This window comes from Ovis canadensis, chromosome 12 (assembly GCF_042477335.2).
Source record: "Ovis canadensis isolate MfBH-ARS-UI-01 breed Bighorn chromosome 12, ARS-UI_OviCan_v2, whole genome shotgun sequence".
Taxonomy (NCBI): Eukaryota; Metazoa; Chordata; class Mammalia; order Artiodactyla; family Bovidae; genus Ovis; species Ovis canadensis.
In genome coordinates this window covers 65,854,309-65,870,963 of record NC_091256.1, presented here as the reverse complement: position 1 = coordinate 65,870,963, position 16,655 = coordinate 65,854,309, and the positions used below count along the sequence as shown (strand labels likewise).

The 16,655-nt window shown below is 39.8% G+C and overlaps 1 protein-coding gene across 9 annotated transcripts in view; it reads right to left on the bottom strand.

Moving 5' to 3' along the window:
• The window catches only part of KLHL20 (kelch like family member 20), a 67,769-nt gene that overhangs the window by 44,711 nt on the left and 6,403 nt on the right, over positions 1 to 16,655 (bottom strand). The window contains exons 2-3 of one of the 9 annotated variants that reach the window (XM_069546048.1): positions 7,761 to 8,930; positions 6,588 to 6,651 (exon numbers count right to left, since the gene is read on the bottom strand). The exons of 1 other annotated variant lie outside the window; for it this stretch is intronic. In XM_069546048.1, the coding sequence (XP_069402149.1) occupies positions 6,588 to 6,610 (23 nt within the window). In that variant the 5' untranslated portion in view covers positions 6,611 to 6,651; positions 7,761 to 8,930. 7 more of the 9 variants (XM_069546047.1, XM_069546045.1, XM_069546046.1 and 4 more) reach the window with 7 other exon arrangements.

Sequence of the window (16,655 nt, the reverse complement as noted above, 5' to 3'; positions counted from 1 at the left end):
AAAGAACAGATGGAGTGAGCATTCAAGAGGTTACAGTCAGAAAACAAGTTATTATGACTTAACGATTTCAGAGAGAGCCTTTCTGAGTGAAGGTAGGAATGAATTTTTGAAGTGAGTGAAGGTGAAATTCTCATGACTTTTTAGGAGGTTAAGGAAATGCAGGCTAGGTAAATGGATGGGTCATTCCCATGAATATAAAAATCTCCTTAAATGATAGAAGAATCAAGTAACGTGCATGTAGAAAACATAAACCAAACAAGTAAAATATTTTAAATATTCTTCATTTTTACTAAGGGAATATTACAGTTTTAGTACCTCTCTATACCACTTCCCAGGTAGCACTAGTGGTAAAGAATCTGCCTGCCAATGTAGGAGACACAAGAGACATAGGTTCAATTCCTGGAAGGGAAGATAACCTGGAGGAGGAAGGAAATGGCAACCTGCTCCAGTATTCTTCCCTGGAAAATTCCACAGGCAGAGAAGCCTGGTGGGCTATAGTCCATAGGGCCACAGAGTTGGACGTGACTGAGAGACTAAACAAAAAGTACATTCAAAAAAAGCCTTTCCACATACCCAAAACGTGTGAGTCAACTTAAATTGCAAAGCTATCATGGCACTTCCTCAGATCTACCTCAAAAGTAAGTCTTAATTGAGGAAAGAGTCATTTTCTCTTTCTTTAGCTTGGAATTGTGCTCCCTATCTACTAAACAACCATCTCTCCTTTTATACTTCAAAAATTTGTCCTAATTTGGACACAGATTAACTTTCTTGGGGCCTCCCCAGTGACTCAAATGGTAAAGAATTTGCTTGCAATGCAGGAGACTCAGGTTCAATCCCTGGGTCAGGAAGATCCTCTGGAGAAGGGAATGGCAACCCACTCCAGTATTCTTGCCTGGAGAATTCTATGGACAGAGGAACCTGGTGGGCTACAATGGGGGTCGCAAAGAGTTGGACTCGACTGAGTGACTAACACTGCTCTTAAAAGATTCAGCTGAGGTGACCTTCATATAAAGTACTAAGCACGCCTGGATAGGGAGAGCTAGAGATTTGTGCATACAAATCCTTAAAACAGAAATAACATCTCCAGACTCCAGTGTTGCTTATTAGAAGAGCATCCACTAGGCACTACATTCCAGACCTGATTCTGTACCTGAAAGCCAGGCTGTTAATTCCTTAATCTGAAAATAGGTCATGAATACTTCAATTCTAAGACATCTCATCACTGTTTACTGGATGAAACAAGGGTCAGCACTAGGTGACTTGGCCCAGCAATCAAGGCAAGATGGAGGAAGGTCATGCAAACAAGCTGGTTTCTCCTTTTATGTCAGAAAAACAAATCTTCCTAGGATACCTCTCAGCAACTTCCACTGACATCTCAATGGCAGCACTGTGTTAAAAGTTTTTCTTATTTAGTTGCTAAGTCATGTCCAACTCTTTTGCGACGCCATGGACTATAGCCTGCCAGGTTCTTCTGTCCATGTGATTTTCCAGGCAAGAATACTGAAATGGGCTGGAATTTCCTTCTCCAGGGGATCTTCCCAATCCAGGGATTGAACCTGTGTCTTCTGCATTGGCAGTGGTTACTTTATCAGTGAGCCAACAGAGAAGTCCCATACGTGTTACATAAGCCATCCCCAAATGAAAATAATATTAACGATATAAAGTATAACTTTATTTTTCTTGTGTCTAAATAGAAGAAGGAGGAAAGGGAGATGTATTGAGCAAGCCAACCTACAGGGCATGCCACACCAAGAAAGAGCCAAATCAAGCTGGTGTATCTTATAATTTATTCTGAGGCATACATTTTAGACTGACTAGAATAAATCAGTAATTCTAAAGACAAGAGATCTGAACGGGATTTGCCTTTTGATGTTGAACTCAAGGAGCTCATCTGATGTTCACCATGAGTGAACACTGTCAGTAAAAACTCTAGATACAATTAAATAAAATAAGACCCAAAGAATCTAAAGCTTCTTACCCACTTAGGAACCTTCACTGGGTTTTCATTTTAGGCCCCACCTGAAACACCCCTGGTACTCCCTAGGATTCTGTTTTGGCATCCTCCTTTTCTGCTCTACTCTCATTCACACATACAACTTCAAGAATCTTCTGCATACTGGTGATTCACAATTTTCAAACCATTCTTCTGCTATAGACCCATATTCCAATTATACGCTGGCTATCTCTCCCTGGCTGTTTCCTAGACATAATAATCTAAAGAACGTAAGAGAGAATCTGTTCTTGGCTTGGTGAAACCTGTCCTCTTCCTGTATTTTCATTTCATTATGGCGGCACTAACCTGAGATCTTTGGAGGTGCTTGTATCATTACCTCTTCCTCACTCTATATCCACCAAATCCTTTTGATTTCACTATTAAACAAACTCTCAATTCCAAACTCTTCTCTCAATCCTACTGCCACAGATCTACTTCAGGCTCTCATCGGCTTTAACTGCCACAGCTTTTTTCTTCATTGCTGCACAGCTTGTGGGATTAGCTCCCCAAGCAGAGATCGAACCCAGGCCCTCAGCAGAGAAAGCGCAGAGCCCTAACTTCTGGACCACAAGAGAATTCCCCACAAACTCCTTTAAATTAGTACTTTTTACTGTCCTTTCTTCTTTCTTTCTAGTCCACATCCTATCTTCTTAAATATCAACCCAAAGAACAAATCTCAATTGTATAACAACATCCACTGGTTCTTAAATACCTAAAGGGTATAGACTCTTTCTAGTGGTTGTAGCCTCACTTTTCAGGCTCTTTTCCCCTACCTTCCTTTCCCTTCTTCCTCCCTCATATACCCTACACTCCAGATATACTTACCATACTATACATGTCATACACTTTCAGATCTTGGAGTCTTTTCGTTTTTTGGGCTGCACAGCCATTCTTTCTGTTTATGGCATATTTCACTATCTCCCTTCTTTAATTCTTATCTTTTCAAGTATATTCTTTATTTTAATACAAATTCTTATCCTTTCTAGAAGATCCAGCTCAAATATCACCACCTCTGTGAAGCTTTCTTCATCTCTACAAAGCAGACGTGTATATCTCTATTAAAATCCTTCATGATGCATTATAGTATCTGTTACATGTCTTTCCATCACTCTACCTGTATATATACAGTATACAAATATAAAACAAGTACGATATAAATGTTTGATGAGTGAATAAACCAATTCATAATAAAATCGGGTCCAGTTTCCTATATTTAAGATGGAAGAATTACACTGCAAAATATTTTAGTGTCTCTAAATTATACCAATGATTAAAAAATAATATCTTGGGAACCAGTCACACTGTTGGTGAGACTACAGACAGGTATAATCTCTAAGGATGGGAATTTGTAATTCAAAGTTTTAAAATGCACATACTCTTTGGGGAATTTTATATCTAAGAATTTATTTTATACTTACACAATTGGTCAAAAACCACATACAAGGATATTCATAGAAGAACTGGTTGTAACAGCAAACCATAAAATAAATGTCTCTCGAAGGGACTAGTTAACAGTACCTACAAGTAACAGGTGGGTCTAAGTGTATTTGTCATAATTTACTGCTTAGTTAACTTCTACGCAGAGTACATCATGAAAAACGCTGGGCTGGAAGAAGCACAAGCTGTAATCAAGATTGCAAGGAGAAATATCAATAACCTCAGATATGCAGATGACACCACTCTTATGGCAGAAAGTGAAGAAGAACTAAAGAGCCTCTGATGAAAGTGAAAGAGGAGGTGAAAAAGTTGGCTTAAAGCTCAACATTCAGAAAACGAAGATCACGGCATCTGGTCCCATCACTTCATGGGAAATAGATGGGGAAACAGTGGAAACACTGGCTGATTTTATTTTTCTGGGCTCCAAAATCACTGCAGATGATGACTGCAGCCATGAAATTAAAAGACACTTACTCCTTGGAAGGAAAGTTATGACCAACCTAGACAGCATATTCAAAAGCAGAGACATTACTTTGCCAACAAAAGTTTATCTAGTCAAGGCTATGGTTTTTCCAGTGGTCATGTATGGATGTGAGAGTTGGACTGTGAAGAAAGCTGAGCGCCAAAGAATTGATGTGTTTGAACTGTGGAGAAGTTGGAGGTGTTGGAGAAGACTCTTGAGAGTCCCTTGGACTGCAAGGAGATCAAACCAGTCCATTCTGAAGGAGATCAGTCCTGGGTGTTCATTGGAAGGACTGATGTTGAAGCTGAAACTCCAATACTTTGGCCACCTGATGCAAAGAGCTGACTCATTTGAAAAGACCCTGATGCTGGGAAAGATTGAGGGCAGGAGGAGAAGGGGACGACATAGGATAAGATGGTTGGATGGCATCACCGGCTCAATGGACATGGGTTTGGGTAGATTCTGGGAGTTGGTGATGGACAGGGAGGCCTGGCATGCTGTGGTTCATGGGGTTGCAAAGAGTCGGACACGACTGAGCGACTGAATTGAACTGAAGTGAACAAGATAATACGTGAAGTGAAAAAAAGAATAGGGAAAAATGTGAATAGTTGCAAATATCAGTGTTTTTGAAAAAGAGGAGATATTCTATATATGCATTACAATACTGTGAAAGAATACATAAGAAATTGCTTTCAAGTGGTTCCTTTGGAGAGGAAAATTGGGAGCTACAGTCAGCACTGGGAGACTTAAGTTTCACTGAATATCCTATTTTATCTTGGAAATTCTGTAACATTTGCACATAATAGCTAGTTAAATAAATGAATGCAATGAAGCTTTGCTAACAAAATGCTAATTGGTTTCATAAAACTTTATGATTAAGCATCAGAATACCCTAACAATGTTTTTGCAATCTTTTCCTGTTCGTAGCTTTTTCTCTGCTCATGGGAACAGTCTGTAGGTACTTCAGCTATTCAGTCATTCAAACAATTATTCAGTGATCACCAGGTGCCAGGGATACAAAGATACAGAAGACACATGAGACTCAAAGAGCTTCCACTGTAGCAGAGAGAATGAACATTTATTCAATATAAAGAGTTATTTCTCATTCAAAGCTTCTCCAATAGCTGGTAAGCATAAACCCAACCTTACTTTTCAGAGACTGGTGTCTGGGTCGCTGGCAGCAAGAATCACAGCCCAGTAAGGAAAGGGTAGGGAAGTGTGACCACGACTTAATGCAGGTAGCAGGTAAAAGTAAAACCTGGGAGCAATGATAGGCCAGGCTCTGGCCAAGTGATGGTGATGAAAAAAGAACAGTAACTTAACAATTAATGACACCAGAATTCTCCAACATGATTTTAAACAACTGGCAATATTTCATAATAAAGCAAGACAGAAAAAAGAGTAGGTATGAGTGATTAAGTAAATATTTTATACAGGAATTACAGAAAAACTAAAAACATCCCCATGCTGCCTTCTCTTTTTTAAAAAAATAAGTTCCTATATTAATAATTACATATGACATTTATGGCAGCTGAGGACAAGAAGCCATCAGTGGTATTTGCAACCATGTTAGAAGCTGAAGTGACGAAGCATTTAATATACATGTTGTTAATGTCTTCATGTACTTGCAGTCAAATATTATTTCTACTTTAGAGTAAGATACAAATAAGGTTAAGTGTACTATGATTTTATATCCATAGCATCTTTACATCTGGAGATCTCAAATCATTTGCAAGCATTCATTAATTCCCAATATCCTGGTCAGGTACATTAGAGAAATAAACTGGGGTGACTTCTAGCAAAGGTGACTTCTAGCAAAAGTGACACAACGAAGGTGACTAGGTCAAGGTGAATCAATAAACCATTAACAGATGTGGAAAAAATACTTATATTCTAGTTCTTCCTCCTGGTTCTAAGTCATACTCCTTTCATAACATGTTTCTTCTCTTATAAGGGTCTGCTAGATATATTTATCTTTGATGTTAAACAAAAAAGATTAAATACAGTTAAATAAGTGTAAAATGAGTTTTAAAAATGAAGGACTAGAACTGGGGTTATTTTCAATAAGGATTTGAGTCCTATTTGTTAGAACAGATTGAGAAAAAGCATTACTAAATTCTAGGGTTAGGAAGGCCTAAAATTGTCTATATTTCCCCATACATTGTTCTATTTTTCTATGGACTAAGTTATTACGTCCAATAACTTTTTTAGTCCTCAAACAATCTTCCCTGCAATGCAGCTATTTTAATTAATAGAACAAATGTAGATTGGACATCAATAAAATAACCAAAACCACAATTACACATTCAATACAGTGTATTATAAGTAATCATTAGTCTTATATGGCAAAAGAAACCTCTACATTCTGTAGGGAACTGAAGACCATAATCAACTCATATAGTATTATAGTACATTTAATGATTACCACAAAGAATTACCATGTAAAAAGGAAAGTTGAAATGTTAACTACATAAACCTCCTAGCACTCTTTAGAAATTTAACTTTTATATTTTACTCTATTTAAAAACTATTAATTTCTGACATTACTTTTGATTTATTTTAGAACAAGAATCATTAGTTCCAAGCAGAATTTGGTAAGATTTGAAAAGCTTTAAAATTTTTTAAAAATGAAACCCTGGATTATTATGTGAATTTCACTTAGTGAAACTGAAGGATTTCTTCCTAAATGCCTACCTGCGCATTGGCTTTCCTTCCATGCACCATGAAAAGTACCCTTCACCACACTCTAAAGCCGAACCTAAGACAACAGAAAAGCAGTAACTTAATAAAAACTATTTCTGATCTTTCCAGTAACAATCTCTATCAATGATTTCGTTCAGTGATAAAGGATTTTATATCCTATTATATTACATGACAGGCCTTTTGCAGATGCACACTCATAACCCTTACCTAGTTCCTTTAAGATGACCATCTTTACTGTGAATGCTAAAACGATTATACGTAAAGTTGAGGGAAAGTGCGCCAAACAGTGCTAGACTACTCTTGTCTCTCTCCGAAAAGTATTCCGGAGACATTTAACTCTGACCGCACTATCAACGATTCCCTACAGAGTATTCACCAGATACCCACAGCAATACTAGCATGATGGATCGGGTAGGGAACACGCTGGCTTAACAACGGACCTGAAAGCTGGTGACTTGTCCCGAAGCGATAGAAGGAGCAGGTACTTGCCTTTAAAAATAAACAACTCCGTTTCCGACAGCCCAGACAGAACAGAGCAGAGAAACTATGGCTCCAATACTAACATCTTTACCAGCCCTTCCCTCAGTTTCCGAAACGATGTCCACCACCCACCTGGCAAGATCTCGCTGGTCCCCAGGTTAGGTGGGACGCACAGTATCCACTTCCTTCCCCCCAGATTCCAACCTCTGTCTAGGGAAGCTGTCCAGGGTGCGGAACCTCACGCCCTCAGGCAGAACAGCCCAGCACCTTCCGTGGCTCCAGGGCAGGGCTGCAGCCCGCTTGAACGCCGTCTGGTGCCCCGCAAGGCCCAGCCCCAGTGCCCCAACAGTCCCTTCTCGGTGCCCACTGACAGGTGGCGGGCGAAGCACGGCCCCTACCCAATGGGCAGCCCCGCAACTTGGGACCACAGATTTGCAAAGCGAGTCCTGGGCGCTGTCCACTGTCCTCTGCTCTAAGACTGCTAACCTACCGGCTCCGACACTTTCTCCTCTGCCTTAGCCTCCTCTGCCTCCTCCGCCCGCCGCCTCCTCTCTGGCTCCTTCTCTGCCTCAGCTAGAGCAAGGAGGATGCCGCTCCTCCAGCTATTTCCTCCCCACCCCTCGCCCCACTTCAGCCGCAGGAAGTAGTCCTGTTCCTAAATCGTTCCCTCTGGAACCCACATACTTTACCAAGCGGTTCCGGTCCAAATCAGGAAGTAGCTGCGCTCTTTGCTGGGGGCTTGGGTTCCCTCAGGCTGCCTGTCCTTGTACGCAGTTCCTTGTATCCCGAGGATGTGCGAATCATTGCTGAACTGGCAGTATTTGACTACTGAAGGCTTCTCCTTTCTCCTTTGTTTTCCTCAGCAGAAGTCAGTAAGAAGATGGGAGGAGTAACAGAAAGCCAGGAATGGTGATTTATTTGTAGCTGGTACGTCTTCTGTTGGCACGATTTTTTCCCTAATTGTGGGTTGAATGACTGACACATGTCTACATGTGCTTGACATATATCTATGAGGCCACTCCTGTGTGCAAGCTGCTGAGGATCCTCAGCCAAATCCGAAATAGACCTGATTTTCCAGATTTCCCAGGTTAGCTTTCAAGACACCAGGGTTTTATTCAGGATTTTAAGGTTATGTCAGATTGCCTTTTCACTTAGTATTCTATAACAAACACTTCACCAAACACTGCTCTGAATTCACATTAGCATTAGGGAGGAAAATAAAAATTTTTTTTTCAATTTGACTGATTTTCCCACAGCACGTAGCCACCTAATTTTCACTGTATGTTTAGAAAACAACAAGTGATAGGGTGGAGGATACAATGTCAGTAATATTAATGAAAGGCTGCTGCTGGTTTCCTGATAACTATTATAGGCTAAGCATGAACTTAACCACATTTTCTTTAGCTGTTCTTCATAATGGAATCTACACAGATTTTTGCAGTTGTTTCTGAAAGGGAAAGAATATCTTTTGTTAATTAGCTTGTAGTGGGAGATGCATGGTCTTTAGATCCAGACACCCATAGTTTCAAATCCTAGCCCTGCGACTCACTAGATCGGTGGTCTTGGTCAAGTTTCTTAATCTCTTAAGTATTAGTTTCTTTTGTGTAAAAGAGAAACAATACCCTTTTTTACACAATTTTTGAGAGGGGTAAATTATAATGAAGCTCATGTTCTGTGTCTGGCACTTAGTAGGCACTCAACAAATGTCAGTTTTCTCTCCTCTTCCCTTAAATGGACTCATTAATTGAGCACTTATTGCATGTCAAGTACTATGCTAGGCTTTGGAAATGGTCGTGAACAAGATAGACACCATCCTAAAGTTCTAGTGCTCATTCATGTGGTTATCGTGGTGCCCTGAGGACAAAAGAACAAGATGAACAAGAAAGGTGTTGGAATGTAGGAACAGAAAAAACCAGACCCTTATCACCCTTCCCACCATGTTGTAACTGTTGTGGAATTTTTGAGCCCTCTTGAGTAGCATGGCCTGTCCCCCTCTCACCCCATGTAAGGAAAGGTATTTGTTTTACTCTTCTCCCAGGCCTGTATAGGGAATGTATACATACCTCATTCAATCAGCAAATGACTCACAAGACCCCTGTTCCTTGTCCCCTGACTATAAAAACAGACCAAAATCAGAGTCAGCTCTCCCTGACTCTCAGGAAGCTGGCCCATTGTACTGGCAGTGCCCTCCTCGTCCCCCACTCTAATAAACTCTATTCTCCTTTCATTCTGCCTCGTGTTTGGAAATTCTCTTCCAATCTGTGCATGGACCACGACATTTATGATAGTTGATTTTCCAACATGTTTTTCATTGTATTTGGTCTAAACCATCTCCACACAAATGAACAATACAGACTAATAAGAAATCAGAAGAAATCTAATGGGGACTGTGGGATAAGATTCTGTAGCATTTTTAGAAGAGATACAGGAAGAGATAGCATCTTTTCCCTTTGGCCACTGTTATGCCTGGATGAGACACCTGGAAGCACCAAAACCATTTTGTAACCATGAGGGAAGGCAGAGGAGAAAGAAGCTAGACAGTAAGGGATATAGAACAGAGAGACTAAAAGAATTTGGGTCCTTCAATATAATTTTTAAACTACTCATTTTCCCTTGCCCACAGACTTTCTTGTTGCTGGACTGTAGTTATATGAGATAATAAATATATTTTTAAATGGGGGTTTCTATTACTAGCAGCCAGAAGCATACTAATGTGTGTAAAAGGATATAGACAATAATCAAGTAAATAAGTAAGTACAATAATTTCAGCCACTGGCAAATGCTATCTAGGAAGGAGCCAAACGGGTGATGGAATGGAGAGTGAGTATTTTGAGACTACTTTAAATAACATGGTCAGGGAAGCACTCTCTGAAGAGGTAGGTTGAGATCTGAAAGGTGAGGGAGAAACATCCAGGTGGAAAGCTGGGAGAAGAGTGTTTCAAGTAGAGTGAATAGCAAAGGGAAAGGACCTGAAGCATAAATGAGCTCTTCCTGTTTAATGAACACAGAAAAGGCCAGTTTGACTAGAAATAATATTAGACATGCTGCTGCCGCCAAGTTGCTTCAGTCGTGTCCAACTCTGTGCGACCCCCTAGACGGCAGCCCACCAGGCTCCCCCGTCCCTGGGATTCTCCAGGCAAGAATACTGGAGTGGGTTGCGATTTCCTTCTCCAATGCATGAAAGTGAAAAGTAAAAAGTGAAGTCGCTCAGTCATGTCTGACTCTTTCTGATCCCATGGACTGCAGCCTACCAGGCTCCACTGTCCATGGCGTTTTCCACGCAAGAGTACTGGAGTGGGGTGCCATCACCTTCTCCGAATATTAGATATGAGCTAAGAGAAATAGGTATTTTGGTCATCTGATGCAAACAGACGACTCATTGGAAAAGTCCCTGATGCTGGGAAAGATTGCAGGGAGAAGGAGAAGAGGGGTCAGAGGATGAGATAGCTGGATGGCATTGCTGATGCAATGAACATGAACTTAGGCAAACTCTGGGAGATGGTGAGGAACAGGGAGGCCTGGGGTGCTGCAGTTCATGGGGTTGCAAAGAGTTGGACATGACTGGGTGACTGAACAACAATAAAGAGAAACAGGCAAGAACAAGATCATATACTGTCTTCTAGGATATTGTAAGAAATTATGATTTTATTTTAAATTCTCTGGAAAAATGTGTGGAGATATTTCAGTTCAGTTTAGGTTTAACAATTGATACTAAATTCAAAACCTTGAAAATTAGAAGAGGAAAATGTGGATGTTCCATTATTAACTACAGGGACAATCACATGTGGGAAAGAATATGGGTGAATATTTCCAGAAATGTTCTTGCTATGATTGATGGTAAATAAAGGCTGATTTTATTTAAATTTGGGGACTTTAATAAAGATATTTTTCCTTTGTATGAATCAATCATATAATTAATTAATGGCTATAATACAAAATAGCTGCCTTTCATAGCTAATCATTAGGCCTAGAGTGTGTGAATGACCTATAAAGGAATCAAATGTAGACACTAAGATGCTCTCAGTTTTTACTTCTCATGTGGGAATTTGAGGTAGACTTCGAGTGCAAAGTAATAAGACTAAGCCAGAAAGCGAAGAATTTTGAGAGGGGGGATAGGATACCCTAGGGATTTTTAGGATCTTTGAATTGCTGTATGGTTGGTGTTCAGTTCAGTTCAGTCACTCAGTCATGTCCGACTCTTTGTGACCCCATGAACGCAGCATGCCAGGCCTCCCTGTCCATCACCAACTCCCGGAATTCACGCAGACTCACGTCCATCAAGTCAGTGATGCCATCCAGCCATCTCATCCTCTGTCGTCCCCTTTTCCTCCTGCCCTCAATTCCTCCCAGCATCAGAGTCTTTTCCAGTGAGTCAACTCTTCGCATGAGGTGGCCAAAGTACTGGAGTTTCAGCTTTAGCATCATTCCTTCCAAAGAAATCCCAGGGTTGATCTTCAGAATGGACTTGTTGGATCTCCTTGCAGTCCAAGGGACTCTCAAGAGTCTTCTCCAACACCACAGTTCAAACGCATCAATTCTTCGGCGCTCAGCTTTCTTCACAGTCCAACTCTCACATCCATACATGACCACTGGAAAAACCATAGCCTTGACTAGATAAACTTTTGTTGGCAAAGTAATGTCTCTGCTTTTGAATATGCTATCTAGGTTGGTCATAACTTTTCTTCCAAGGAGCAAGCGTCTTTTAATTTCATGGCTGCAATCACCATCTGCAGTGATTTTGGAGCCCCCCAAAATAAATTCTGACACTGTTTCCACTGTTTCCCCATCTATTTCCCATGAAGTGATGGGACCAGATGCCATGATCTTCGTTTTCTGAATGTTGAGCTTTAAGCCAACATTTTCACCCTCCTCTTTCACTTTCATCAAGAGGCTTTTTAGTTCCTCTTCGCTTTCTGCCATAAGGGTGGTGTCATCTGCATATCTGAGGTTATTGATATTTCTCCTGGCAATCTTGATTCCAGCTTGTGCTTCTTCCAACCCAGCGTTTCTCATGATGTACTCTGCATAGAAGTTAAATAAGCAGGGTGCCAATATACAGCCTTGACGTACTCCTTTTCTTATTTGGAACTAGTCTGTTGTTTCATGTCCAGTTCTAAGTGTTGCTTCCTGACCTGCATATGGGTTTCTCAAGAGGCAGGTCGGGTGGTCTGGTATTCCCATCTCTCTCAGAATTTTCCACAGTTTATTGTGATCCACACAGTCAAAGGCTTTGGCATAGACAATCAAGCAGAAATAGATGTTTTTCTGGAACTCTCTTGCTTTTTCCATGATCCAGCGGATGTTGGCAATTTGATCTCTGGTTCCTCTGCCTTTTCTAAAACCAGCTTGAACATCTGGAAGTTCACAGATCATGTACTGCTGAAGCCTGTCTTGGAGAATTTGAACATTACTTTACTAGCGTGTGAGATGAGTGTAATTGTGCAGTAGTTTGAGCAGTATTTGACATTGCCTTTCTTTGGGATTGGAGTGAAAACTGACCTTTTCCAGTCCTGTGGCCACTGCTGAGTTTTCCAAATTTGCTGGCATATTGAGTGCAGCACTTTCACAGCATCATCTTTCAGGATTTGAAAGAGCTCAACTGGAATTCCGTCACCTCCACTCGCTTTGTTCATAGTGATGCTTTCTAAGGCCCACTTGACTTCACATTCCAGGATGTCTGGCTCTAGGTGAGTGATCACACCATCATGATTATCTGGGTCGTGAAGATCTTTTTTGCACAGTTCTTCCGTGTATTCTTGCCACCTCTTCTTAATATCTTCTGCTTCAGTTAGGTCCATACCATTTCTGTCTATTGTGCCCATCTGTGCATGAAATGTTCCCTTGGTATCTCTAATTTTCTTGAAGAGATCTCTAGTCTTTCCCATTCTGTTGTTTTCCTCTATTTTTTTTTTCATTGATTGCTGAGTAAGGCTTTCTTATCTGTTTTTGCTGTTCTTTGGAACTCTGCATTCAGATGCTTATATCTTTCCTCTTCTCCTTTGCTTTTCGCTTCTCTTCTTTTCACACCTATTTGTCCCCAGACAGCCATTTTGCTTTTTTGCATTTCTTTTCCATGGGGATGGTCTTGATCCCTGTCTCCCGTACAATGTCACAAACCTCAGTCCATAGTTCATCAGGCAATCTATCTGTCAGATCTAGTCCCTTAAATCTATTTCTCACTTCCACTGTATAATCAGAAGGGATTTGATTTAGGTCATACCCAAATTCTCTTAGATGAGTTCTATTCAGATACTGGGTTTTCCCAGTGACTCAGTGGTAAAGAATCCATCTGCAATGCAGGAGAAAGACATTCTTGTTACTGGAGAAGACGACTAAGTTTATAGAGATGATGGTGCTCCATAACTACGTTTATAAATTTAATGCAATCCAAGTTAATCAATATTAGAGTTTTGACAGACTTAGCTGAGTTGATTATAACATTCTTATGGAAGAATAGACAAATATCCAGAAATAGACCAAAAATGGAAGCAGGAAATGGGAGGGCTCACCCTAAAAGATATTAGTAAAACATGTTCTAAAACCTCTATAGTTTAAACTGTGATTTTGGTGTATGAACAGACAGATCAATAAAGCCGGGTAGAAAAATCCAGAAATAAACCAAAGAACACATGGAAATTTAGCATGTGATAAAGCTGTTATCTCACATCAGTCAGGAATATATGTACTGTTTCATAAATGATACAATGCAAGTATGGAAAAAGGTAACATTGAATGTATCCTGCATAAGGAGCTGGACCCCACTGTATTCTCAACAAAGACCTCTATGAGGGCCTATGAAGACACTATGGGAAGATCAGAAGCAGGGATGGCCCTTCAGAGTTGTCACAAGTTGGAATAAAGGAGCTGAGTCTTTCTACCCCACAACAACCAGATGTATCAGAAGTTTAAATACAAGTAATGAAAGTCTAAAAGTAGTACAAGAAAACAAGGATTGATTTTTTTTATTAAATATGCAGGAAAACTTCCCTGACTATAAATCAAAATCTAGAGGCAAAAAGATTGACAAATTTGAATGCAAAAAAAATTTCCATGGAAAAAATATTACAAATGAAATAAGAAAATGACAATTAGGAAAAACATATTTTCAATATAGGATTCATAATGTACTACATCTATGGCTCTAAAAATGGAATAAGAAGAAATAATACAGATAGCCTGGCAAACATATGGACAGGCAGTTCACAGAAATAGAAATGATCCTTAAACTCTTGCAAATATATTCAGTCTTGCTCACAATACGATAAATTGAAAATTATAGCTACACTAAGACCTACCAGTAGGCAAAAATCCAGAACTGGACAATCTGCTTTGTTGGCATAACTGTGGGGAAGGAGGCATTCTCATTAATTGCTGGTGTGTGTGGAAAATGATTGAACTTCTCTAGGCAGGGTTTTGGTAATATTTAGCAAAATTATATTTGCATTTACCCTCTGACCCAGCAATCTCACTATCCCAAGGAAATACTTGCAAAAAGGAAAAAAATATTATGCACCAGGTTATTAACTGCAGGATTCTTTTTGGAAGCAAACAAATGGAAACAACCCTAAGGCTTCTCAATAGGGGACTGATTGAATAAGCAATAGGATATCCACATAATAGGATTATTCAGCTAAGAAAAGAAATGAGGACAATCTCTGTATACTTGCACAGTGCAATCTTTAGGATATGTTAAGTGAACAGTGTTTATAATATGTTAACTTTGATTTTAAAAGGGTGTAGAACTATGTGTGATGTAAATACTGTATGTACTTATTTTTTTTTTTAATAGAAAGATAAACTTAGAATAAAAATGGTTAGCTAGAGGGGAAAGGAAGGAACAGAGAAATCAGGGATGGAAGTCAGATATCTCTGAAAGTATTCAATTTTATATTTTTATTTATTAAATGTTCTTAATAACTAAAATTCATTTAAGGAAGCTATATTTTTACTTAAATAAAATTTATTACTTATTATCTTATTATAACATTTTTTATTTCAATAAAATTAAACATTTTATTTAAACATCTTTAATAATTTTTAGATAAAATTTAATCAAAAGAGAAAAAAGCAATACCTGAATACTGAAAAACAATTGGGCCTAACTGAATGACAAATTGGCATATAGTGAATCCTGTAATACATAGTGATTTTAGAGCACAGGAACAGGAAATCTGAAAAAACTTCCATCTTTTCCCCTTCTATTTGCCGTGAAGTAATGGGGCTGGATGTTTTTTCAATATTTAGTTTTAAGCTGACTCTCACTCTCCTCTTTCACTCTCATCAAGGTTCTTTAGTTCCTCTTCACCTTCTGCCATTAGAGTGGTATCATCTGCATACTTGAGGTTGTTGTTTCTCCCACCTATCTTGATTCCAGCTTGTAACTCAACCAGCCTGTCATTTCTCACGATGTCTCAGCATATAGGTTAAACAAACAGGGTAACAACAGACAGCCCTGTTGTACTCCTTTCTCAATCCTGAACCAATCAGTTGTTCCATACAGGATTCTAACTGTTGCTTCTTGATCCGTATACAGGTTTCTCAGGAGACAGGTAAGATGGTGTGGGCATTGGGTCTTAATTGCAGGCGCTCTAGTTGTGGCGTGCAGGCTTAAGTTGCTCCACAGCATGTTGGATCTTAGTGGGATTTTAGTTCCCTGACCAGGGATTGAACCCTCATCCTCTGAATTGCAAGGCAGACTCTCTCAATGACTAGACCACCAGGGAAGTCCCCAGTATGCCAAGGACATAGCGATAATTAGGAAAAAGTGGGACCTTGACACATGGAATGGGGATATCTGGGTTCATGTACCTAGAAATATTTAATTCCCAAAGATCCACGAATCCTTTGAGCCAAGAGAATTAAGTCACTAACTAACCTGGCTGGGGATGTAATGGACTTGAAAGTGAAGGAAAGGGACTATACGTTGAGGTATAGTCCCGGAGGGTATACATGATGATGGAGTAAAAGGGACTATACCCTAGGAGTTCAGGATGTTTTGGTGAGTACACATGGGACTGAATTCTGACAGTGCTGGATCAATGTGGATAGAATATAGAGTTTCTAAGGGAGTTTAATTAATAATTTGGAAGCAACTCTCTTGGGTTACAGGATTTAACAACCTGCCAAGGATCTCAGGAAATGGGGTAAACATGCTGTCAGAATAGTTTCATACATATGGAAAGTATGATGACTCATACTAAATGAAGATGCTTGAACTACCATGCAAGACAGTAGAACAAGGGATTTAAAGTTCAAAGAAGTGAGCACGCTAAAATGGACATAAGCCTGGAAGACTCACCAGGCAATAATATCCATGGGTCAGACTAGAGGAGATACCATTTACCAAAAAGGAAGGTGCTAGAGAGAAGGGTACCCAGAATCACTAGCAAGTTCAGTAGTGGCTCTCCACCATAGCCCAGACTGATGGTAGATGTCAATAAAAAACTGGGCTTATTGATTGTACTGGGGATATTAGAGATGACTCCAGATGCTGAGCTGATACTGCATGGATCATGGCCCCGCCATAAAGCACATTATTAGCACAGAGTATGTAGCATGGTCCAAGGTCCCTAGGTAAAC